This window comes from Anopheles marshallii, chromosome 3, assembly GCF_943734725.1.
Source record: "Anopheles marshallii chromosome 3, idAnoMarsDA_429_01, whole genome shotgun sequence".
NCBI classification, from domain to species: domain Eukaryota; kingdom Metazoa; phylum Arthropoda; class Insecta; order Diptera; family Culicidae; genus Anopheles; species Anopheles marshallii.
In genome coordinates, this window is record NC_071327.1 from 69,665,003 (window position 1) to 69,688,507 (window position 23,505).

General features: G+C 43.2%; 6 protein-coding genes across 7 annotated transcripts in view; 3 read left to right on the forward strand and 3 right to left on the reverse strand.

The window, feature by feature from the left end:
* Positions 1-2,983, reverse strand: part of LOC128716270 (protein furry) — a 38,178-nt gene extending 35,195 nt beyond the window's left edge. The window contains exon 1 of the mRNA XM_053811191.1: positions 2,854-2,983. Within this exon, the coding sequence (XP_053667166.1) occupies positions 2,854-2,950 (97 nt within the window). The 5' untranslated portion in view covers positions 2,951-2,983. The remainder of the gene's footprint in view (positions 1-2,853) is intronic.
* A 990-nt stretch (positions 2,984-3,973) lies between these two features.
* On the forward strand, positions 3,974-4,942 carry LOC128712210 (UPF0046 protein C25E10.12). Its single transcript, XM_053807105.1, has 2 exons — positions 3,974-4,241; positions 4,314-4,942. Exons 1-2 carry the CDS (start codon positions 3,974-3,976, stop codon positions 4,940-4,942), a joined length of 897 nt encoding a protein of 298 aa, XP_053663080.1.
* A 2,379-nt stretch (positions 4,943-7,321) lies between these two features.
* Positions 7,322-15,001, reverse strand: LOC128713911 (ribose-phosphate pyrophosphokinase 1). 2 transcript variants are annotated; one of them, XM_053808782.1, is made up of 7 exons: positions 14,920-15,001; positions 14,628-14,763; positions 11,876-12,099; positions 10,625-10,656; positions 8,187-8,285; positions 7,487-7,945; positions 7,322-7,414 (listed from the first exon to the last, which is right to left on the reverse strand). In XM_053808782.1, exons 1-7 carry the CDS (start codon positions 14,999-15,001, stop codon positions 7,322-7,324), a joined length of 1,125 nt encoding a protein of 374 aa, XP_053664757.1. The 2 variants fall into 2 exon arrangements, with proteins under 2 accessions (XP_053664757.1, XP_053664758.1); XM_053808783.1 differs by lacking the exon at positions 10,625-10,656 and having other exon boundaries at positions 11,916-12,099.
* A 1,187-nt stretch (positions 15,002-16,188) lies between these two features.
* On the forward strand, positions 16,189-17,618 carry LOC128713912 (ubiquitin-conjugating enzyme E2-22 kDa). Its single transcript, XM_053808784.1, has 3 exons — positions 16,189-16,251; positions 17,021-17,173; positions 17,235-17,618. Exons 1-3 carry the CDS (start codon positions 16,189-16,191, stop codon positions 17,616-17,618), a joined length of 600 nt encoding a protein of 199 aa, XP_053664759.1.
* A 1,553-nt stretch (positions 17,619-19,171) lies between these two features.
* On the reverse strand, positions 19,172-21,803 carry LOC128715447 (SANT and BTB domain regulator of class switch recombination). The gene is made up of 3 exons (XM_053810346.1): positions 21,010-21,803; positions 20,007-20,934; positions 19,172-19,906 (listed from the first exon to the last, which is right to left on the reverse strand). Exons 1-3 carry the CDS (start codon positions 21,801-21,803, stop codon positions 19,172-19,174), a joined length of 2,457 nt encoding a protein of 818 aa, XP_053666321.1.
* A 458-nt stretch (positions 21,804-22,261) lies between these two features.
* Positions 22,262-23,282, forward strand: LOC128715448 (40S ribosomal protein S17). The gene is made up of 3 exons (XM_053810347.1): positions 22,262-22,381; positions 22,785-22,936; positions 23,031-23,282. The coding sequence occupies exons 1-3, from the start codon at positions 22,262-22,264 to the stop codon at positions 23,269-23,271; spliced, it is 513 nt and encodes a 170-aa protein (XP_053666322.1). The 3' UTR covers positions 23,272-23,282.
* The last annotated feature ends 223 nt before the right edge of the window (positions 23,283-23,505 follow it).

The window sequence follows — 23,505 nt, forward strand, 5'->3', positions numbered from 1 at the left end:
CCGTCAGCAACCATTTTACTAACGCTACGACCCACTGATGCCACTGTTGCTCATCATTAGCCAACGCGCGTTTGATGCCATCTTCGCACGGGTTGACGTTCCAAGTTGGCTAATGATGCTGGCGACATTCGCCGTACTTTTCCTTTGCTAAAAGAGTGAACGGGACTAGTGATCCTCAACAAAACGCTCGTTAATTATACCCTGCACTGTTTCTAACTACGCGGTTTACGCGGAAAACACACGAAATAAAATCAATTTCGTACACATTCACCAAACAGCTTGCACCTGTTAAGTTACGGAAAATTCACTCCACTCCACTGTCAGATAACAGATAATACGGAGAGACCAGCAGATTATTGCACACCTCTCGATAAGAGGAAGACTATAGACATGACGCTTCATTGCTTTATCAATAGAAGTATTGATTTCTAATTTAATTACCCTTTTTTAACAAAGGCAAAATGCACTCCGTGTGCTAGAAGGCGCACTAGTATTCACCAACAAAATGCCACCCCGAAAACCTCGATCGCGAAGCAACCGTTCCGTTTGTCAACGATTCACGCTTACATGAGTGGCCACACTGCTGGCCGGAAGAAAAATTCATCTTACACCCCGCACGGGTCTTCGGTCTTTGCCGGTTTTACAACAACAACAACAACAACAGCAGACGGTTCAAACGGCCGTCCGTCTGAGCAACACATGACTGCGCGATCTCAGCAACGGGCAGGCCGCCGTTCTGCGCGTACACGACAGACACGCAACAGGCCGCGAATGCGCGTCACACGGTAGAAAATGTTGTTATCTACCGTTTACACCGTAAGGCATCGGACGGACGGCGAAAGCGACGGCAGAGTGATGGTACATGATAGCGCCAAAACGTACATCACCACCGCTACCGAAGCGACGATAATACGCACAGAAAACAATTCCACCGTATGGATGATTGTATGTTTTTTTTCCTTCCTTTTATCAACCCCTTAAATATGAGGAGAAATTAATTTTAAGTGTTGGGAAGGCAAGAAAAGTGTCATGCGGTTGTTTGGTCTGACCGTTGGATAATTTAAAGGATAATTCTGTGGGATAAAGCTGGATGCTGTACACATAAGCTTTCCCAACGGGAAAAAAAACACATCATCGTGTCGGAAAGCTTTTCCACTGCCGTTCAAAAACACAGCTTTTGCAAAGAACCTGTTTCACTTTGCAACAGCTCAAGAAAGGTGAACCCGATCCTAGATCATATTCCAGTTCAATTGGACGAAAACACAGAAATAACTCCAAACGACCCATTCTCAGCTGTCGCATTCGTGATGCATTGAGACAGGGCTTTCCAGTTTAAGTAATAATGGCCGGAATCATACTCTAGGCCAGTTTTTTTTTTTTGTATGCGTTTTGACGTTTCTAGGCTTATCCGCTTAGGCAATGGTCTAACGTGGTTGCTGGTGAAATGTATGGGATTTGACATTTTAATAATCTGAACTATACATTGTGTCAAATGGATTGATTTTAAAGGTAAATTTCTAAACTTTAATCGATTTTTCTCAAATTGTAATTCCGCAAAAATGATCCCTTGTGTTCTTCTTTACGTCAAAATGCTATGTCCTTTACGAATCTGTTCAGAATGACCCTCTACCTGGACTATTTGACAGTTACAGGCTAAAAGCTTAAGCATTCTTACTTATGGTATGATCTGTCCCAATGTTGAGAAAACCTTTTGGATTTTTTTTTTTAAGTTGAACTAGAATGTGGCAAAGGTAAATCTGGAATCCGTTCCACTTGCAGTTGCAAGTTGCTATCGATTTTGACGAAAGCTGCCACGACTGACTCTTCTGTAATGTTGGAGATCTTTACTAATTGAGCTTTACCATCGTACCGATGTCACACAGCAAAAGCTGGAGAAATCTCTCGTTATTGCAGAACAACTTTGCAAAGAGTTTATGTCTAACATTTCACAAAATATTAACATGGTTATAATGTTGAATCTAAGAATATTTATATTGCGCAGGGTTTCAAAGGAATTCCCAATTTAAGATACAATGTCGAAGCTATTGCGGGATTTGCGCGATTCGTTGCTACAAATGTAAAACATTCCACTTTCTGTTTGAGCTCTAGGTCTTGTAGTTAAATTTTAATTTGCACCTACCCTAGTGGGAGGACTATTCCAGATGAGAATTGGTCGACGACATTCAGTTTTAAGAACCCAATTTAGTAGAACTATGCATGTGAAGAACTCCGACTATTTCGCATTGCGATGAAAGCATACACAGTACAATGAAAGTGCTAAAAAAGGGGTGTCTCCCAGGGTTTGGTTAGCCCCATGAAGTTTATTACGTCATTTGATACATAAGTTCGGAAATCTACTGATTGTGATTAGGGGTTTGCCGCGGAACAAAATGCTTCTATTTCGCCTGGAGCATGACGCATTGCTGCTACATCGATGTAGCTCTTCGATTCTGCCATCGAATCAAATGACCTGCATCAGCAAAACAAAGCATACAGCGTATGTAAACAATGGTGGCGCGAGGAGGCCTCCGCTTTACGTCATTCCGATTCTGCTGAATTTTCCCTATACAATATCAATATTGTAATCGAAAAGCTATCGCAATGGTGCGTTTAGTTACACAAATAACATTCGGAGAACATGTCCACCAAGCTTGGCAATAGCTCTCAAGGGCAGCAAAGGGCTAAAGCAGGAAATGAAATACAAAAGAAAGCACCAAGTGCACGCAAGTGAACTGGAGCCTTTCTCGCAGCCATTGCCGCAGCAGACTGCGCTTTCCCCCACAAGGCAGAATCTTTAACCCTGGAATCAATGATATTTGTCCTACATCTGGCAAACGTACTCCGGTCGCTTACCTGTACTGATGGATGCTAAATTTGTGCTGCTTGCGGACGGAATGTCTTCGCCATTGTCGGCCGTATCCATCCCATCGTCGATGCTTTCGCGCTGCATTGTGCGGTTACGGATTGGACGACACCCGTCGAAACGGTGGTCCGGTTGCGATTGCAAATCCCAGCTACGTGATTCACAAACAACAACAGCTTTGGTAAACACTGGTACGCACGCTTTTCACTTTTCACTATTGATCGAACGGTTCGTGGGGCTATGTTGTGTTAATGTTGCCACTTTTTACTCTTCTTCGTTGCTTTGCTTTCTGTTAGTGCTGTCAAATCAATCGTTGACAGTGACAGACAAAAAAAACACCGCCGCATCGCCTAATGACAGCTCAATACACCACCCACTTTCGCGCACTCCCTCTGGCTGACAGCATATGCAACAGCTGATTATTGTTTACAACACGCAAAGCTCTGTTCCTTTCCCTCGTACACTAATTATCTTCTCACAGCTGCGAACGATTCTTCCATAAAGAGTTTAAATTTTATCGGCATTTGCAAATTGCCTAATTGCGCCATTCAAAACACCGACCGGCTTTCTAGCCAATCAGCTGTTTGAGGTAAACAATCTCCACTTACAATGCCCAGCGCGCTGACTTTGACACATTGTCGTCTTGTTTGCCTAAAGTTGTTGGCCTAATTGGCGTCATTTGTTCGTTGTTAAATGACGCCCTAAACAAAAGCAGGGCAACGCTCCACTTCCACACGTAGAAATTGAAGTGATCTATATGGAGGGAAAAATACCGTTTGCCCAATTAGTCCATAGTGATCATAAACTTCTTCGTATAATTTGCAATAGTGAGCTGCCATTTGCCACAACTGCCTTGAAATTCTTTGGTGATGATTAATCGATTAGGTGGATGTGTTTTCTAAAAGGATTTTTAAGTTAAAAATTATGTCCAAATACCAGAATTGCATAAATCACCGATCATAAGCAAACATTCCCACAACAACCTGTCTGCTACCTGTCAACTTCTCATGTTGGGCAGATGCGGCAATTGTTTTGCCTTCGAAATGTCACTACTGCAAATATTTCGCAAGTGTTCCACAACGCTCGATCCGGAACCATAACGCCTCGGCTATGGACATCGAAATTCACCCGCTAACGCACGATCCTACGTCGGCATGGAAGGAAATATCGAAATCACAACGTGTGATAAAAATCAACACCAAACCGCCCGCAGCGGACGTACCACCGAACAAAGTGCGGGTCGTCTGCATGTCCGATACCCATTCGCTGACGCATCACATCAAGTTCGACATTCCCGAGGGCGATATTTTCATACACGCCGGAGACTTTACGCGCTGTGGCAAGCTGGATGAAGTGGTCGACTTCAACGAATGGTTAAGTATGTTTGGTTCGTTTGTTGTTTTCAGGTGCGTGGAACGCTTCACTATATCGTTTTCCCTCCCTTACGCAGAGAAACTGCCACACAAACACAAGCTGGTAATTGCAGGGAATCATGAGCTTAGCTTCGACCATACCTTCACCCATCCGTTCCAAAATGCGAGCGCCTGTTGCAAGAAAACGGGCTCCACCCTGCTGGACGAAATACCTACGCTGGGCAATTCGAAGGAAAGCCTGGCGGAAGCGGTGAAAACGGAAAACATTCGACAGTATTTGAGCAACTGCACCTACCTGCAGGATGAGTGCATCGAGCTGTATGGTTTGCGGATTTACGGAACGCCCTGGCAGCCAGAGTTTTGCAAGTGGGCATTCAACGTGAAGCGCGGCCAGGCATGCCTGGAAAAGTGGGAACAGATACCGGAGAATGTGGATATACTCGTGACACACACACCGCCCGTCGGACATGGAGATCTTTGCTGTTCGGGAGTGCGTGCCGGGTGTGTGGAACTGTTGGCCACGGTACAGCAGCGTGTCAAACCGAAGTATCACGTATTCGGGCACGTCCACGAAGGTTACGGCATTACCTCGGACGGGAGAATCATCTTCGTGAATGCTTCAACGTGCGATATTAACTACCTGCCCAATAATCAACCGATAGTTTTCGATGTGACTCTGCCGAAGGGTCGCACCAAAGATGATTAGAGCGTTTGTGAAGGTTTCCCGTGTTAAGCGGCCAACTGTGCCATACCATGACATGCACTTTACAGCATCGTGACCACTACCACTAGTGTAGTTTGCGCACTGACAAATCGAAAAACATACGGCATCTGCGGGGAATATGACCGCCCAGCTCAAAGTCACTATAAAACTTCTAGCAGGCCTGTTACTTGAAGGGAGTGATCCTATCCATTTCCTTCTCGATAGTTGCTTTATTATCAGGCAATTTTGATTCCGTACTGTTTGAAATGGCGCATATAAAAGAACGCCGGTGTGATGATCGATGATCGTGTGTTCGCAAACACCCGAGAACCATAGGTTCACCCAACAGAAATGGAACATTAGGTATTATTGTACACGTGTGATTGTTTGCTTCATCGAATTTTCTATGCAGAAGTCTTTTTTACTTTCCTCTATAATCTACAAGATATACATCTGCCTGAGGGAAGCATGATTGTGGCCTTTCAATGCCAATAAAACAAATAAAAAGAGGAAGCTAATACAAGTCCAACTCTATAGGACAGTTCTTGTACTGAAACCGCACAAAGAGAAACGCAATTAGTCATTATTGGGGTAAAGGAACGTAATAAAATAAGCCACATTAAGACTAGAGTTTAGCTGTGCAAACTATTAGCTACACGTTCGTTTTCTATTTATAATGCGTAACAGTAGGGTTAATTGAAACAGTAGAAGTAATTGCTCAAGCTCATTTCATTTCATTTTTGGAATATAAAACCAATACTGTAATGAATGCCGCATGTCCTGAACCATTCTTACCCGTGTGTTTGGGAAGTTTCGGTTGCTTTCGGTGAGGATATTATAATGTTTGTGATTCATTTTACTTAGATGCTTAGAAGTTGCAAAAGCTTAAACCATGGTGTATTTGTAAAATTGTTTCTTTAAAATACAGTTTTGTTTTGTTTACAAATGTGTCGGAGTCCTTGTTGCGCAACATTCTTTCTTTCGCAGACAATAAAAAACCCCCTTCGCCAGGTTTGTGTTCAATTGTGCTATTTATTATAAAACTACTGCCAGATTGTGTTTTTTTTTCTTTCAACCAAATCGGTAGTACATTTATAACTTGCACGGCCTCTACTTTCTGGTAGCTAATATCAGCACTAGCTAACATGGTTTTATATCAAATTACAATAAACTAAACATAAATTGTACCATAAAATAAAATGTATGTCTGTGTTGTTACATTCATTTCGGGGTCGAATCGCGGAGAATGGGATGATCAAAAACATATAATAGCAGTAGTACCTTGGGCGTTACACGATCGGGCCTAAGTGAAATCAATCCTCACTTACACACACACACACACATTTCTGTTAAAGTGTCCTACACTAAAGCAAACCCTAACAAGCATGTAAATTTTTAGATTGCTATTTCATTCTTCTGTAACGCTATTGCATCCAACAAGCGAGTGTGTTATCCAATCTAATAAATGTCCTTATCCAAATCCGTTTGATAGGAAACCAAGACTTTTAACCTAACATACCGATCCTTGTTTAGATTTTCTCAAAATTGAATAATTCTGCATGTAATGTGAGTGATTAATAACCGTATCACGATAGTAAGAAGCATTATATAATTGTGCAAATAAATTGTCTTTCCGAGCAATTACTACAAAACAAACAAACGTAACTACAAAGACGTGGACACATCAACGACATGTACGTTATTGCTAAGCAGATAGAAAATGCGAATCGCACAATGTCTTTTTTTATTAACCTTTTACAGACTGCGTCAAAAACTGCCGGGCTATGCATGTGTGTGTGTGTGTGTGTATGAAACAAATTCTTTTCTTAATAGAACGATAGCAAAAACAAAAAAAAAAGCATTTCATGCTCGATGGCAGAACCACATCTTCAGCTTTCCTTTGTAAAAACGCAAGCTGTAATGTTAATATTCTCGTTACTGTTTCCTTATAATATGCCTAATTCAATCTGGCGTTGTTATGCTGGCGCAAATGAATGGGCCTTTTGCAAATATCTAGCTTACTTTTTTCACCTGTTTTGCAACTTTCTCACTTGCGCTCTGTAACCGCAGTACAAACTTTAATGGCCTGTCATTTACACTGATCATGAAGATGAATAACACTTTACGCTTATTCACCCCTCCCTTTTCCGCGTGCAACTTACACTTAGTGAGACGATCGAAAAGGAAAGCTTTGTTGGGTTTCTGGGGGCTGTGTGTGTGTGTGTGTGTGTGTGTCCTCTAAATTTAGATGCCAATTCCAATCTTATTGGAGGACAATGGGGGCAAGGGGCGTAACGTGTTGTGTGTCATAGTTTAGAAGAACGGAGGCTCTAATTTCTCTCTCCCTCTGTTTGTTATGCTTCATAACGGCTGGGTTGGGGCTTAGTAAGGAACGTTTGAGAACAGATATGACACACTTTCGCCGTTGTGCGTCCGACGGACAGCCTCAGCGAACATCATCGAAACGTCGATACACTGTCGAAAGGACGAAAAGGATTTTTAATCATGTGCTACCCCCCGTAACCGTACCACACCAAAGCCACTTACCTGAATTTTGGGACAATCCTTCATGTGACCGTCCTGCGGAATCGTGTTCGTCACCACCACTGCCTCAAAGCAGGCATTGTTTATCCTCGAGATGGCCGGCCCACTGAAGATGCCGTGCGTTAGTATGGCGTACACTTTCGTCGCACCAGCCTCGACCAGCTTGTCGGCGGCGTGACAAATGGTGCCGCACGTGTCAGCCATATCGTCCACCAGGATCGCAACCCGGTCCTTCACATCACCGACCAGCACCATGGATGCGACCTCATTCGCCTTCTTGCGTTCCTTGTGGATCAGCGCGAACTCCACGTTTAACCGATCTGCGATCGAGGTAACGCGCTTCGCACCGCCCGCATCCGGTGACACGATGATCGAGTTACGCCATTCGGCAATGTTCTCCCTGATCCATTTCAATACAGCCGGTTCGGCGTACAAATTATCGACCGGTATATCAAAGAAACCCTAAAAAACAAATAAAATAAAGAGTGTTAACAAACAGTCGCAATATCTGCAGTACGTAACATAAATATAAGACCACTAGCTTTATGACAATCACAAAAAAACGGACACAAGAAAACGTTGAAGAGATAAATAACAATGATGTTTTACACAAGCTACGCAAAATAAGAAAATACGATACACCTTTATGTTTTTTTTTATTCTAAAAAAACTAGTTGCCTTTTCGCATATCCGTCAGTCTTACCTGAATTTGTGAAGCGTGCAAATCCATTGTAATAATATGATCGGCACCAGCGACGGAAAGCATGTTTGCAACCAGTTTGGCGGAAATCGGAGCACGGCTCTGTACAGTAACGATGGGGGAAAAAGAAAGAGAGAAAAAAGCAAAAGATAACATTAACGATTAGATGATCGAAAATTGTGGCTAATGTTTCATACTTTTATTAAACAACAACCCCAAACAAAAAAAACCATCCAACATATGCTGCCCTTGCAGTTTTATATTTCCATAACTTATGTTTGTTAATCTCCCGAGGGGTTAGTAAACAATCACATACGATCATCGCTCACAAGTGAATAATGCTTCTCTCCGCTGGCGGCTGTTGCGATCATGCAGTCCAGTATTAGTTGCGAATTCAATATTATGTGTGCAAGGAGGAGGAGCAGGAGTTCCCATTTTATTTATTATAACAAAGCAAGGATTATTTTACTTCAAAATATGACGAAACCAGTACAAGGAATGTAACGAAAACTGACATAAATAGTACAATATAATACAATTAACATGGACGACAATGGAGTTCAACACTTTAGACGATATGTAGTTCTTCATGTGACTGTAGAATACAAATCATATTACCCCAAAAGGTATAATTCAGTTCTCTGCAACAAGAAATACAAGGAAAAAGACGCAGGAATGTACAGTGAATGGTGCAAAGCTGCTCAATCATTCGTGTGTATGGTATACTAAATGGGAAAAAAAACATCAGAACGCACAATCAAATCCGGCTAACATATTTACATGGCCACTGCTACGACACAACACACAATTCACACACAATCTGCGTAGAGTGTTTATTGTTTTTTGTTTGTGATTATCGCAAAGAGAACAGATCCTATCCTGCGTTTTTCGTTTTGTTTGATCGTGATTGTTTCAATGATTTCTACGCAAATTTTAATCAAGCATTTGCCTTAGGAAGGGACACTCGCACAATGTTTTGCTACCAGTTCTCGCATTATTTCGATTTTCCGTTCGCTACTCACTAGATAGGCCTCTGGCAGATAATCCTAAGATGGGTGAGAAATGATCAATACACAATAATGATACCAACAACAAAAAAACAGGGAGAAAACATGAGGGAAAAGAAGAAGAAAGAAAAAAACGTAAGATCTTTGGCTTTAAAATTTACTGCTGTAAAACTAGGCGATCTCCATTACGATAAATCTTGCGATCTTGTGGCTATAATTTTAGCCGGACATTTCTGATATCCTCGGTGCTTTAGGGCGTGTTTTGTTGCTTTAGGAAAAAAAAAAATCACAATTATCAAAATACAAATTTAGAATGATGTGTTATGTGCTGGACCATTAATCTGTACAGGTGTAGGTACACATGTCTAAACACTAAGCGTAGAACATTTGAACAGAATTCTCTAGTTATATGTACAGAGCTAATAAATCGAAGGAAAAAGTGTTGCTCAGTGTCTCTCCCTTACGGCCGATTTACAGTAACATAAACAACGCACATATTCAACAAATACAAATGTAAAAAAGTACACGAGAAAAGAAGAACCCGATAGAACCAAAAATGATTTCGAACCCAGTACCAGTAAAGAACATGTAAAAACAACAAACCAACATACAACTGCACAATGAAAAGCAAACAGAAAACAATGAAAGATAATGAATAAAGGATAAACCATTCGTATAGATAATAAAAGAATATTTTAGCGTAACCAATAAGAATTCATTCCGATTCATTTCCAATTCTTGTTATACAGTGTTTTAGTTGATTTTTCTATATTCTTTTTTACTATTTGCCAATGTGGAAATATAAATTTTCGTTTGTAAATTTCCGCTCTGTTGTGCTTATCATCGCGTCCCGATTTGCAATAACAACCACCCGGCGCAAAAAGGCATTTGTACGATGGAACGCAATGTACCTAAACAAACGTTACACATGATTTCTTTTTCTCCAATCATGGAGGAAATTTGTACTAGGCTAGCTGTTATGAAAGGACAGAACAACAAATTTTTACAATCTCGATGACCAATTGATATTAATATCACCAGATCTAATTGTTCACAAATTTAACAACTCGTATAAATGTATTAGGGGGATTTATGTTTGTTGTACCATAAAGTTAAGTTTTACGGTGTATGATACGGTTCTACATGGTACCCACATACAAGAATCGAATGATTAAACAGCTCCACCATTCGCCTGTCCACGAACGGAACACAAAATGCGTTAAAGTTCGCTCATTCACGTATATGATATCCCTATCTATTATATATGCTTGTTTGCGGAATGATATGTGTACCACAAAAAAAAAAAATAAAAAAGACAAAAGAAAAAAAAAACACAATAATAATGCCAGGACTCAAACAGATGACAAAAAGGTACATAATCTTAATATGATGAAGTAGAAAAAAAACATTAGAAAACCGCTCTTCAAACCCTACCCGGAACTTCCACTCATTGGTTTTCATGAGCTCTGCCAGCTTATCGTCGCCTGTCTGTGTGGTGTACAGTGTAGTTGTGGTGGGAAGGGTGATACAAGGCCGCAATGTGGGCCAATCAATACATCAATCAAACAGATCAAGGAAAGGAGAGAAAAAAGTATTATTTAAAACAATGTTTTCACTAACGGCACTCTATAACACGTCTTACAAATTATAAATGATCATCGTATGAACGGGAAAATCTGCTCCCAGATCAGGATGCATATAGTATTTTGTGGTTCTAAAGGGCTTGTCCTAGAAAATACATTCACGTAGTTGAGAGCCGCACGCCTCATCTACGACGAAACTGACCGTCAGAATGAGGGATGTTTACAAACAAACAGCAAGTACTACCGAACCATCTCCACAGCACCCCCCCTTTGCCTTTCGTTCAAGCACAAAGTGGTACAGCAACTGGTCGGAAAGGAAAGTGAGTTGATTAACGTATCAATTCATTTCAAACCGTGCCTTTACCGCAACCCGTGCCTGTGGGAGCTGATAACCTTTTGAAGACGGAAAAGAACAACGGCACAGTTGCTCATGTGGGGTCATACAATCTTTACATTCTAGCATCGTCCAGCTAGATTCCAATAATATTAACGTTACTATCTCCCATTGAAAGGGAAACGCACTTAACAGCCGTTTTAACTCTTTCGCGTGAAAGTGAGAGAAACAACCCGTTCGATCGTATTTTATTGCCTTCTTTTCCCTATTTTTTTTCTCGTATGACGACCGATGCATAGAGACAGGATCTTGTAAACACCAGCGCATTGAAGAACCGTGTTATCGCGGCATCGTTTATACAACCGGTTGGATGACAAGCCACTGTTACCAAAGGCAAAAACTATATATTTCCACATTATCATTCTTGAGTATGTTTGGAGGTAAAGCATTTGGAGCACGCGATTTCGTGTTTTAATAATTAACCTCCGTATGATTATTCGAACGGCAAAAGAAAAAACAAAAACAAATTCGTTTAAAAAACTAAAAAATCGCTACACAAAATTCAAATCTATCTTACGCAACTTCCTCGGGAGCACTACTTTGCCGCACAACAAAAGCTAACAGGCCATCCACCAACAACAAGTATTAACCCTACGCTTGTATTATTACAACTATGATGTGCAGCATCATCTTTACGTACAACAGAACAATCGCTATAACGGAAAGAATTTTGCTGCTGCTGCTGCATCATCACCATCACCATTCCACCTGTGGATTGATTGTTGCAGCTTTGTTTGGCTAAACATACCTTATCTTTCTTGTCCTGTCGGGCATACGGGAAGCATGGTATGACCGCGGTCACACGGGACGCCGATGCTATCTTGCACGCATTGATCATAATCAGCAGCTCCATCAAGTTATCATTGATCTCGCCGGAACCGGACTGCACGATGTACACATCTTCTCCACGAACGGATTCACCAATTTCGACACTAAAATTGTGATAAAAAAATATGATTAGCAATAATGAAGGGAAAACTTTGTAGCACATTATTTTTATCTATGCTCTTCAACATTAACATATACATTATATACTAGAAAAGACTAAGTGTTTATGGACTGTATAAATAATACCCGATGTTCCCGAAGCACAAGGGGTGGCCATGCAGCGGTGATCCCGGATTACAACGGATCGCCGTCGCCATACAGCCAAGCCTACAACTTCTCATCAATAATTAGTACTGTATTCCATGTTCACAAGTAATATAGAAGGAAAACAATTTCAAAAATTTGTAAATTACAGATGGCTCGATCGATCGACCTCCTACTAAGGAAAGTGTGAGGAGCAACAGTTATTGGTAATGGGTGTAAATCACAGTAGGCATGATCGGACCAGTCATTTTGCCCACGTTATGGTTATGGTTAAATAAGTCTACCGTTATTGATATAATAACACACCATCCATAAAAAAGTGTAGCTTGGCATTTCGAACGTTTTATAATAATTTTATTTTTTCATTTTTAAAAAGTGCATGAACTGGCCAATATTTAAACAATTTGTACAAATTGAATGTTTTTAAACTAAAATTTGAGCACATTTTCAATACACACCAATAGAAGGCAAATCACACGTTCAAAAATGAGGTTCGATCCACCTCATACAATGTTTCCGACATTGCTGCAAACACGTGCTTCCAAACGGACAACTAAAACCACCTGTCTCTTACACCCCCTCCCCGGCCTGTCACGCCTACTTCGACCACTGTACCGATTTCGACTCGCTAAACGTGTTGTACCTTTTCCCTACTGCACCACTGTAAGCTGCTACACTTTGCCGGCAGCAAACCAAACAATATGCTATGCCGAGAGACGCTTTACGATGTAGTGGTGTAGTGATGCAAACGAAGCGTAAGAATGTCACAAACATTTGTGTTTGCCCTAGTGTGCTTGGATTGGAGATAAGCTTCTCTGTTCAATAATGGACTTGAAGATAACTCGAGGTGATCGGATCATGCTTCCTTTCCAGTAGTTGCTTCGTCGTAAATCTTTCGAATTAATACAATTAACACAACCGAAAGCTATTTTTACCAAAAGCTGGCACTGCTGAACGCATGAGTGTCGGAAGAACATTTTATAAATTTCATTTGATATTCTCTTATCGACTGATGGCAAATACATCACCACACACTGATAACAATCAGCTGTGTGTACACTTGCCGTAATGAACGGTGAAATATGTTTAATTTCGAATCATGTAAACAGGACAAAGGTCCTGAGTGGGGGACAATGCTTTGCATCGGGTCGTTGCCAAAAAAACAACCTGCTTGATCGATTCTAAAACCAATCAACATGGCGCGGCTGTAGGCATGGCAACGGCACAGAGTCGCAGAGCAAGCCGCCGAATTGAAACGAAGAGGTTCACATAAATTGAGCTCAATCAATCCCCATCATCCAACACCTCTAGAGCGAGACGCCTTTTGCGCGACCTTGTGAACGCATAAATCATGCTAACGCCAAGAAACAAGAAAAATTAACTCCATCATATATCTAGGAACGAACACGCATTTCTTGTTTATACGTAAAGATGTGTGCGTGTTGTGTATGCGTAGGAACTCGAGCCGGTACCTGAGCACTGATCGCATACACGTGGTGTGGAACTATTTTTTTTCCTCGTTGCTCACTGCCAACAGCAGTGGCGAAACAACGGGGAAATCTACCCAACGCCATTACATCACGGGCATCTAATTTCACCAACAGCACACGATGGATGCTGTAGTTCGATTCCATCACAAATGATAGGATCTGAACTCCAAATTAATGGGAAACTGTTGCAGAAAATGATGCGAAAACCGGTTTTGTTTTGCATTTTGACAGATTACCACCAGCAGTAGGACAGAATTTTCTTTTAGCAGAGGGGAACATGCTACAAGAAGAGTCACATCCAATTAGTTAGACGGCTAAATACCATCGAGCATCCCTCTTTCACGGTGTAGTCCAAATAGACTCTTATTCCTGTATCCCTCCACAATGCGGTGTACCGCACACCTCAAGGTTACGAAAATCCTCCCAGAACAGTGTGTGGCTACGGATGTTAGTCAAACGTGCGGAGGGAGAATCAATTTATTTTTAACCGAGTACCTTTCGGTGCCTCGATTACCCGTCACAGCCCAATTTGCCCGCACCGAACACATCACCCTACACAATCCTGTATGAACGGAAGCACTCAGTATCAGCGAGATCACTTTGAAATATATGCGCCGATGTCGCCGTTCCGCACTGCCATTTTGTTGCAAAAACTGATCCCTCATTATTGGGTAGCATAACAATGCATCATAATTGGCCATTTGATACGCTTCTTCCATCGCATTGTTCGCATAAATCCGTACGATGCTTCTCGTTTTTGTACCATCCAAGTGCTCGTCAAACACCTGTCCATACACACGTACTCCGCAATGCTTGCTAGGAAAATTCGTACACAAATTCACATACACAAACGCGCGCGCACGCACACATCCACTTACCAGGTTTCCAAGTTGCTGAACTTTTTCGTCACTACCTTGCCAAGATCGATACCGAGCCGGTCGACGATGCGCGAGGCAAGATCCGGATGGGACGAACCAGAAAACACCTTAATGTTGGGCATCCTCGACTGTAGGAATTGGTGAGGATCGACACTGCTAGGAACGGTGATACTATCGGTAGGCTGCTTGCTATCACTGCCGCTGTCGATGCTGCTACTGCCAGTACTGCTGTGTGCCGCCGATGACAAACCAGGCACGAGATTGTTGCCGCAGATCTGGCCGCTGCCGATGCTGTTGCTGATAACGGATGCCTTCTCCAAGTTGCTACGGACAAGCGTTCTGGCGCGAATCGGGTGAGATGATCGCACTGGCATCACGGTGTTGAATTAAATAGCAATCAAGTGAAAAGAATCCGTCATTCCCATTGGTTTCCAGACCCACAGTGCACACTGGCTGTCCGAGTGGACATTTACGCCGTGTCCACGAAAATACATTTTATGAAAGTGAAGTGCTTTGTTTAATGATCGGAAAAAGAATATTTCTTCACATAAACTATATTACTGCTCTTCTGAGAGTAATCATAACACTGAAGAACTTTAAACCTGCTCAAGGGCGGTGGTTGTTTATAGAGTTTAAACACTTTCTCATCATACACTTTTCGACAAGGATTGATAAGAATATGTATCTATTTTTTTATACATGGACGCTAAAAATATAGCTTCCCTCGAATGCAAATGATTTACTACCGTTTTCTGAAGCTGACCGTGTTTTGTCCTCCACGCGGTTTCCAAAGTGCCCACCCAATCAGCTGAAACTTCATCACGCAGAGCGTTCAATTTCCCATTCGTTTGACATTTCGTTCCAACACGCACACGTTCTCACACGCACGCACACACTCGCAAACAAGCAAGGGAATAAAGGACCCACGAAAGTAACTTGCCTGCTTTCCGGATGATAGTAATGTTGTTGGATCAATTTCATTTTCGTTGCTAATTGATTGCGACGAAAGTAAGCTTTCTTATCGCGTTGCCCTTTTGCTACACACAGCCCGGCTCATAGCAACCGCCGGTAAGGTAAGGTAAGCGTTTCTGGTAGTAAACCCATCGCAGTGGTGATTAAAATTAATGAACAAACTAACCGACTGACGTCACGGACGCACGGTACAGAGGATGATTCTGCAAACAAGTTCGAGCTTTCGTCACAGAAAAGTGAAACGACGGTGCTTATAGGTTATAATATTTGCCTCTACGGTTACATCCAAACATGTAACACGAAGCTAAACAGGAATTCAAGGCGTTGCAACTCTATAACCAGAAGGTTGCACTGTGTGTTTGTGTTTACCCGTATCTGATGTTTAGTCGCTCCAGGATTTGCGGCTTGGAAGAGGAACATTATGCTTGGAGAATGAAAATGGTATCCTTTTCTATTTTAATTTTAGGCCTTCCACAACTGCATCTCATCGTTACTGCTGCATGGTAGCAAAACTACAACGCTAAACACCTCTGCCTGCTCTGGTCCCATCTTCACGACCTTAGAGGATAGTAAAACATTCTTGAAAATCATGGCGAACATGGCAGTATCCCGCATCAAACGGGAGTTTAAAGAAGTGCTTAAAAGTGAAGAGGTAACTAAGTTCAACATTCTCAGAATTGTTTGTTGAAGAAATTTGAATGCTGCAGAATTGATGCTGATAACAAGATTGCATAACACCCATTTATGCTACGTAAACAAACACACTTTTGACGGAAATATGCACCAGAATCGAACCAGTATCGGCAGCACAGCCTGCTTCGATTCATGGATACACATATAGCAAACAACTTTCGCTATTGTTCGCGCTCCTACCTTCCGGGCGATCTTGTTGATCTTTGCTCTGTTTACTGCCTTTTCTGCCCATAGTGATCGGGTTTCTGACGGGTGTAATATAGACCACAGCTTCACACGAACGATGCTACGCCAGCAGGTCACTTAGATTCACGTTACTGTCTGGAACGTTGGTGATAGAAACGGCAGCGTTCTCGGTAAAGCGCTTCAAACGCCACCAACACTAACTTGGGCCTGCGCTCGATGGTCATATCTGATCGTACTTGACCTTTGTGACTTATTTTTCCAATCATACCGAATCAACGGATTCCTCGTCATCTGATCTGATTATTCCATTGATGGGAGGCAGGAACGACGTCAAACAGGTTGTTTTGAACGTTTGTTTGTTGCATTTGTTTTGTATTTTTTCGTCAAAAGTGTGTAAGTAATTATTGCGAAAACGCTTAACAATACACTTGCTACGCTGAACGTCAAGGCCAGTGTAAATACAAATTGCACCATTTTCTAATCTGAACAGCTCAATTTGGGTTGTAACATGCTAACGTAATGTATCCTTTTCCTATGTGCAGATAACACAATGCTCGATAAAGCTAGAAATGGTAAATGATAACTTTACGGAGCTGAGAGGAGAAATTGCTGGACCACCGGACACACCGTACGAAGGAGGCAAATTTATGCTAGAAATAACGGTCCCCGAAACATACCCGTTCAATCCACCCAAGGTAGGTAGATGAAACTAAATCTACAGGAAGAGATAGTACTAAAGCTCTCTTTTGTTTGTAGGTGAAATTTATGACTAAAATATGGCACCCCAACATATCCTCCGTGACTGGTGCAATCTGTCTCGATATACTGAAAGACAACTGGGCAGCAGCGATGACCCTGCGGACGGTGCTATTATCGTTGCAAGCGCTGCTAGCCGCTGCCGAGCCGGACGATCCCCAAGATGCGGTCGTTGCCACGCAGTACAAAGACAACCATGAAATGTTCATCCTAACGGCGAAACACTGGACCAACGTGTACGCCGGCGGTCCGTTTGCGAACACGGATTTTGACCAAAAGGTGCAACGATTGCGTGATATGGGTATACCTGAGTATGATGCGCGAGCTGCCCTGTCACGCCATAACTGGCATCTGGAGCGTGCCTCCGAGCAGCTATTCAGTTAGTCTCTTGATAGAACCTAGTTGTCGTGGGCTTTCGCACAGCCTTGGTGTGTTTTCCGATCCGGCGCGCGACTCCTTGTGTGTGTATGGGTGGTTTATTTTTGTAATTGTTCTAATTTCCCGCCAGTCAGGGCCTCATTCATAATTTCGATGAGATTTAAGGCTATCCCCGGTAGGTGGAACCAGAAGACGAAAAGTCAAGCGCAAAAAAAGTTATTAAAATCGAATTTGAAAACGGAAAAGAAACAAAACTTCAGCAACTTTCAACAGTGATACATTGCCCGAGACCGTCTAAAAACTACTAGCATTCATTTGTAAAACAAATCATCTTCTCCCAATCGAAGGCTTTGGAAAGCTGGTAAACATACAGTAATGAGACACAACCGAACCGTATGGGGTAAAATGGAACTTTTTCAGGTTGTGGGCCGCATACTACACGGTCATCATGTACCAAAATGAATCGAAAGGAAAGCAAACAAAAAAGAGCAATACATGGCTTCAAACATTGCAAAAGACACAGCAAACAAGGGACATATATATTCCGCAGATGAAAGCGACAAGACGGTGGATGATATAGGCTTCGCAACCGTTGAAGTGGGCGATAAGCGAAGGATATTAATCGTTTAGTGGGTGAACGCCGGGAAAAAGGAAACGGTTCAACTTTCGCGAAGAGAGAGAGAGAGAGACAGAGATAGAAGAGCAACCATTCTTTACCGTAAAATCCATTGTTGGACTGTACAGTGAAACCTAATGCACATGTTTGGCAAAACCAGAATGAAATATAATAAACTGAACAAAGCCATAGTTTTACACCGTGTGTTTTTGGGGATGCTCATGAAAAATGTGCTCGTATTCCTCTTTCTACAATTTAAAGGCATTATTATTCCAAATTGGACGGACAAGAATAGTTGATGTATTGGGTGTGCAAAGTAAGTTTCCAGTGTTTCATAAAAGATGGCGCCACCGCGGTACAATATGTGATTGGGTTGAGTCAAAGATATGAAGCAATCCGGAATGCTGAAAAGACTAGGAATTGGCTGCACGAGTCACTAAAATCTTTGGAGAATATTGAATGAAAAATTCTAATTCCCTCGCCATATAGTTCGGAAATGGAAATATTTAACTACCGCTTGTTTCGATCGATACGGAATGCTCCTAGAGGAAAACGCTATCTTTTCTTTGAGAAAATTTACAGCATAACTTGATCTGTTATTGGAATCTTAAGGTAAAGATTTTGTTTAGTTTGAAATTCATAAAATTCCAGCAAGTCGAAGTTTCTGATGGACATTAAAGATAAACTTAGTAACAATTAGTCATAAAAAAGGTTCATATTTTGGGGGAAAACATTGGAAACTAACTTATACACACAACATTGAATAATTGCTACTTATCTTTGCTAACATTAGTATCTCCAATAGTATTTCTCCAAAATGTGGGGAAAGGTTCGGGAATTTATTCTTAATGGAAAATTTAAAACAGTTTCATTCTCACCCTCAAGAACCACTCGTTTAGAATGATTTTTCCAGCGATTTGTCACGCAAATCGATTAACAGCAATCATTTCGTACCGTTCGCTTTCATCTTTAGACTGGCCAAATTTTTCTGCTTTATCGACTCCCGCCAATCCGTTTCGAGCTTTATGTACGTACCGCCCTGCTGGTACGTTTGGTACTGCAAATTCTGCTCACCGCCGGTCCGTTTGCCCACCATGGTAATGATCTGCTTCATCGCTCGCTCCTCAAACTCGCGCTGGTTGTCCTGATTGCTGCGTGCGGACATATCACCGGCCCAGTGCCGTCCGTACGATAGCTTCGGTTTGCGCTTAACGTCCTTGGATTGCTGCTGCGATTGTTGCTGCTGCTGGTGATGTTGCTGTTGCTGCTGCTGATGGTGGTGAAACGATGGTGGGCTGCTGTACTCCGATTCCTCCCCATCGGAGCTGCTGCTAGTGCTGCGACTTTGGTTTGTGCCGGACTTGTCATACTCATCCGAGTCCGAGTCACTTTCCGTGTCCATTGCGGACTGTGACATTTGGCGATTCGAGCGATGGTGATGGTGATGATGGTTCACCATTGCATCACCGTCCACGTGGAACGTTGGTAAGAGCCCTTGCCGAGAACGATGCGGCACAATGCCAATGCCACTCCACCATGGATCGGCGGATGTGTTTGGTGGTTTAAAAGGCGGCTGCTCGTAAAGACAACCGCCCTCGGAAGCGTGCAGAGCAAGCTGTAACACGGCACGATCACGATCGGTGTCTACCTGCACGGTATGTTCGCGAAATAGGCAACCCTTCGTTTTTTTTGAAAAGATTAACATAAAACCAATGATAGAAAAAGCCTCGTAGGGAATCATTTAATTCATATCGCCAAACTAATACCATTTCACTTACCGAAGGTCCGGGCAATGCTTCATACCGGTAGGCTTGCTTCCCACAGCACGGAAACCGTCCGGCCGGGCCCGCCACCCGTCCCTCGGCTGCCGGGCCAAGAAACTGGGGCTGTTCGGGATGGTACTGGCACCACATCATCTGGCTCACCGGGAAGTGCGTGTCACAGATCGAACAGTACAGGAAATGGCAGTGGCCCCACAGCCGCCAGTACACCTTCCGCCAGGAGCGCAACTCTTTGTGCAGGCTCGAAACATAGTTCGTTATGTTCCACGACGGATCCTTCACGTGCGCACTGATCAGCTGGCCCCAGCGATTGAGGCGCAAATTTTGCGGCAAACAGTGTATGTACGAGCTGACCGTTTGGGTGATAAATTTGCCACACTTCAGACACCGGAACATACCGGCCAGCGTTGCGTAATGGCCGCGCAGTGCCTGTGGTTCGATATCGCACAGGCTCATGATGAGCTTGGTCCAGAGCCGTGGTGCGATGCGATCCTTCTTGTCCTTCACTACCTCCAGCTCGAGGTTGGTAAACATGGCCGCTAGCCGCGTGATGATGCTGTCGTTCAGGCAGGCCAGATTTGCGGAAGCCTTCACGACTTCGTTAAGTCGAGCGTGACAGAACGAAAGGCAATCGAGCAGCAGCGGTTCCATCTGCAGAAAGCTAGCCGACACCAGTATCGGTATCACGTTCGACGGATCCAGCGCGGGCCATTCGTCCTGGGCGACCGATTCCTTCTTGACCCACTTCATGAGCCATTCGAAGATTTGCAGATCGCAGTGCACGGAAATGTCCATATCCTCGAGCCGCTGGCCGGCAGTCACGTCCGCAAAGTAGCCCATTTTGGTGATGAGCAGCTTCTGCGGACAGGAGAAATCTCGCGACGAACCCTTGACTTCGTCACACACGTGAATGATGACTTCGGGTCTTTGAAAAGGGAAGCATTTGGGGTTGGAATAAATGGGCAGAAATGCAATGTGCTGTGGGTGGGCGCATACTTACTCCGCCCGACTATCGGGAATGGCGATTTGTGCGATGGATGATTTTCTCCGTACGCCCGTTTTGGTCGAGCTGCTGCTGGCTATAAGAAAGTTTTGTGAAACGTCCCCCACAGCCGAAAGGGTCGATTTTTTACTACTGCTACCGCTCTGCGTGTCTGGTGAAGATGCACCACTGGTAGCAGATTTACCGCCACTGGAGCAACCCACTCCGATCGAGCTCGATCCGTTGATGGATCCGAGCGGATTGTTCACGTTTAACTTCTGCCCGGTGCCACCTTTGTGATGGTACCCTGACCCATTCGATGGGCAGATGAACGGTAGCACCGAATCCAGTATGCCCTCGTTCAGCACCTCGTCCAACTTTTCGTTCAAAATGGTTTCCAGCCGATTCTTCGGCACCTCGACCGTCTCGGGTTTACTCTTTTGCGACTTTTGCGACACGGTACGCTTTTTGGCGGGCAGTTTCTTGTCTGCCGGTGAGCGTATGCTGCTGCTCACCGTCCCCGACGACGATGCATCATCACCTTTCGTGTCCTTTTTACCACCGGCGGTTGTGTTTCTTGCGGGTGAAATGAGTGCAGTGGAATCTGTCGATTTTCCACCGCTGGGAGTACGTGAACTTTGCTGTATGCTGTTTACCAACTCATTGCGTGCCAGTTGGTTGTAGTCGAAGGTGGGAGGATTTTTCTTACTGCTGTTGAAGGAATCGTTCACCTGGCAGGTTACGTTCAGGAACTCGAGGAAATCGTGCATGGATATTGCTTCCGTTGACTCTGCTGCTGTGGACTCCGACATGATGGGGTCTGGTGTTTTTTTAATTACCTTGTGATTATTCCGATTTCTCCTAAAATCCTTTTGCAAAACAGAAAATATTGTTTATTTCCGGGTATTGAATAAATTAAATGGGACGAAGAGAACCTGCCCGGAGCGTCGATCTAAATACTTGAAAATTTAGAAATGGAATGAAAATTTTATTTACTCTCGGTTGCCGTTGGCAACGGCATGCAACTTCCGGATGGGCTAGATTGTACATGATGAAACAAACTCACATTTTAAATGATTAGAATTTAAACTGTGAACATTTTTAATCGAACACACATTTTGTGCCCTAATTCCTATCGCCCTAAGTTGAGATTCTGAAATAAACAATAAAAAAGAAAATCATTGTTTTCAATATTTTGAATGAATAGAACAGAATAATATCGCCACAAACGTTTTCTCACTAGGCAGTTCGATCACGGTTTCACCTCTTCATGTTGGTAGTCTTGCGATTTGACTGCTGTCAAAACTGGCATCGGAAGGACGTGACGTCATACGAGTCTTTTCCACACGTTTTCGTAGGGAACGACAGCCGTGAATCTAAGCACAGAATGGTAAATATGTGAAAATATCAGTAAAATAAGTGTTGAACTTGCTTTTAGCGCGCCGGAAAACATTCGCCTTCGATGATGCTAGTGAAAGATGATGAAAACAATGGGAGATTGTGGATAACTTAATCAAAAAGCAAGATGCGGATTCTATGAACAGCAGCACCAACGCTACCCATACCACCGCCTCCGGGTACCAAGTTTGACAGCTGAACCGGATTGGTTGTCTGGTTTGTCGGGTCCTGCCGTGTATGCAGCGACTGAAATGATGTCGGGGGTTATGTCGCCCGGTACAGGCATGAAACCGCTAGCAGATTGACTGGATGTGAATGTTTTCCGGCGTGCCATTTTGAAAGCTTTGTAGATTCGTTCCGACAGCATCTAATGTGCATTGTTTGTTGCTCCGTAGGGTCGTGTACGTACCAAGACGATCAAGAAGGCCTCAAAGGTCATCATCGAGAAATACTACACTCGATTGACCATGGATTTCGACACCAACAAGCGCATTGTCGAAGAGGTGGCCATCATTCCGACGAAACCGCTGCGCAACAAGATCGCTGGGTAAGTGAATAACCGACAGCAACATCCTGTTGCACTATAAGAATCGATCGAACGGCATGATTGACCGCGGTATGGTTTTTGTATCCACTTTCAGTTTTGTAACTCATTTGATGAAGCGTCTGCGTCACTCACAAGTGCGCGGTATTTCCATCAAGCTCCAGGAGGAAGAACGTGAACGTCGCGATAACTACGTGCCGGACGTGTCTGCACTGGAGCAAGATATCATTGAGGTCGATCCGGAGACGAAGGAGATGTTGAAGCATCTGGACTTCAACAACATCGTCGTACAGCTGACCAACCCGGCCGCACCAGGATACAGCAATCGACGCAACTAAAGGCGCGCGGGCCAAAATGTGTTTTTGAGCGGTATCGTGTAAGATTACTGTACTGGGATTGGTCTTTCCCGTAACGCGCCGTGAGCATTGTGTGTGTGTGTGCGCAAGAAAACTACGCGGAATACAGGAGAAACCAATGTAAACGACAAATCAGTGTACGTTCTTCGTAAAGGAAATTATCCATTTCCGTGTTCCTGGCTGCTACGTTCTACGATGACATTCGTAAAGTGTTCC

Coding starts and splice junctions, on each gene's coding strand:
- LOC128713912 (XM_053808784.1), top strand. CDS start 16,189: ATGGCGAACATGGCAGTATCCCGCATCAAACGGGAGTTTAAAGAAGTG. Junction 16,252..17,020: donor AAGTGCTTAAAAGTGAAGAG/GTAACTAAGTTC, acceptor TCCTATGTGCAG/ATAACACAATGCTCGATAAA. Junction 17,174..17,234: donor ACCCGTTCAATCCACCCAAG/GTAGGTAGATGA, acceptor TTTTGTTTGTAG/GTGAAATTTATGACTAAAAT.
- LOC128712210 (XM_053807105.1), top strand. CDS start 3,974: ATGGACATCGAAATTCACCCGCTAACGCACGATCCTACGTCGGCATGG. Junction 4,242..4,313: donor CGACTTCAACGAATGGTTAA/GTATGTTTGGTT, acceptor TCCCTTACGCAG/AGAAACTGCCACACAAACAC.
- LOC128713911 (XM_053808782.1), bottom strand. CDS start 15,001: ATGCCAGTGCGATCATCTCACCCGATTCGCGCCAGAACGCTTGTCCGT. Junction 14,764..14,919: donor GGCATCCGTTATCAGCAACA/GCATCGGCAGCG, acceptor ATCCTCACCAAT/TCCTACAGTCGAGGATGCCC. Junction 7,415..7,486: donor AGGATTGTCCCAAAATTCAG/GTAAGTGGCTTT, acceptor TCCTTTCGACAG/TGTATCGACGTTTCGATGAT.
- LOC128715448 (XM_053810347.1), top strand. CDS start 22,262: ATGTTGGTAGTCTTGCGATTTGACTGCTGTCAAAACTGGCATCGGAAG. Junction 22,382..22,784: donor GTGAATCTAAGCACAGAATG/GTAAATATGTGA, acceptor GTTGCTCCGTAG/GGTCGTGTACGTACCAAGAC. Junction 22,937..23,030: donor CTGCGCAACAAGATCGCTGG/GTAAGTGAATAA, acceptor ATCCACTTTCAG/TTTTGTAACTCATTTGATGA.
- LOC128715447 (XM_053810346.1), bottom strand. CDS start 21,803: ATGTCGGAGTCCACAGCAGCAGAGTCAACGGAAGCAATATCCATGCAC. Junction 20,935..21,009: donor ATTCCCGATAGTCGGGCGGA/GTAAGTATGCGC, acceptor CCCTTTTCAAAG/ACCCGAAGTCATCATTCACG. Junction 19,907..20,006: donor AAGCATTGCCCGGACCTTCG/GTAAGTGAAATG, acceptor AAAAAAACGAAG/GGTTGCCTATTTCGCGAACA.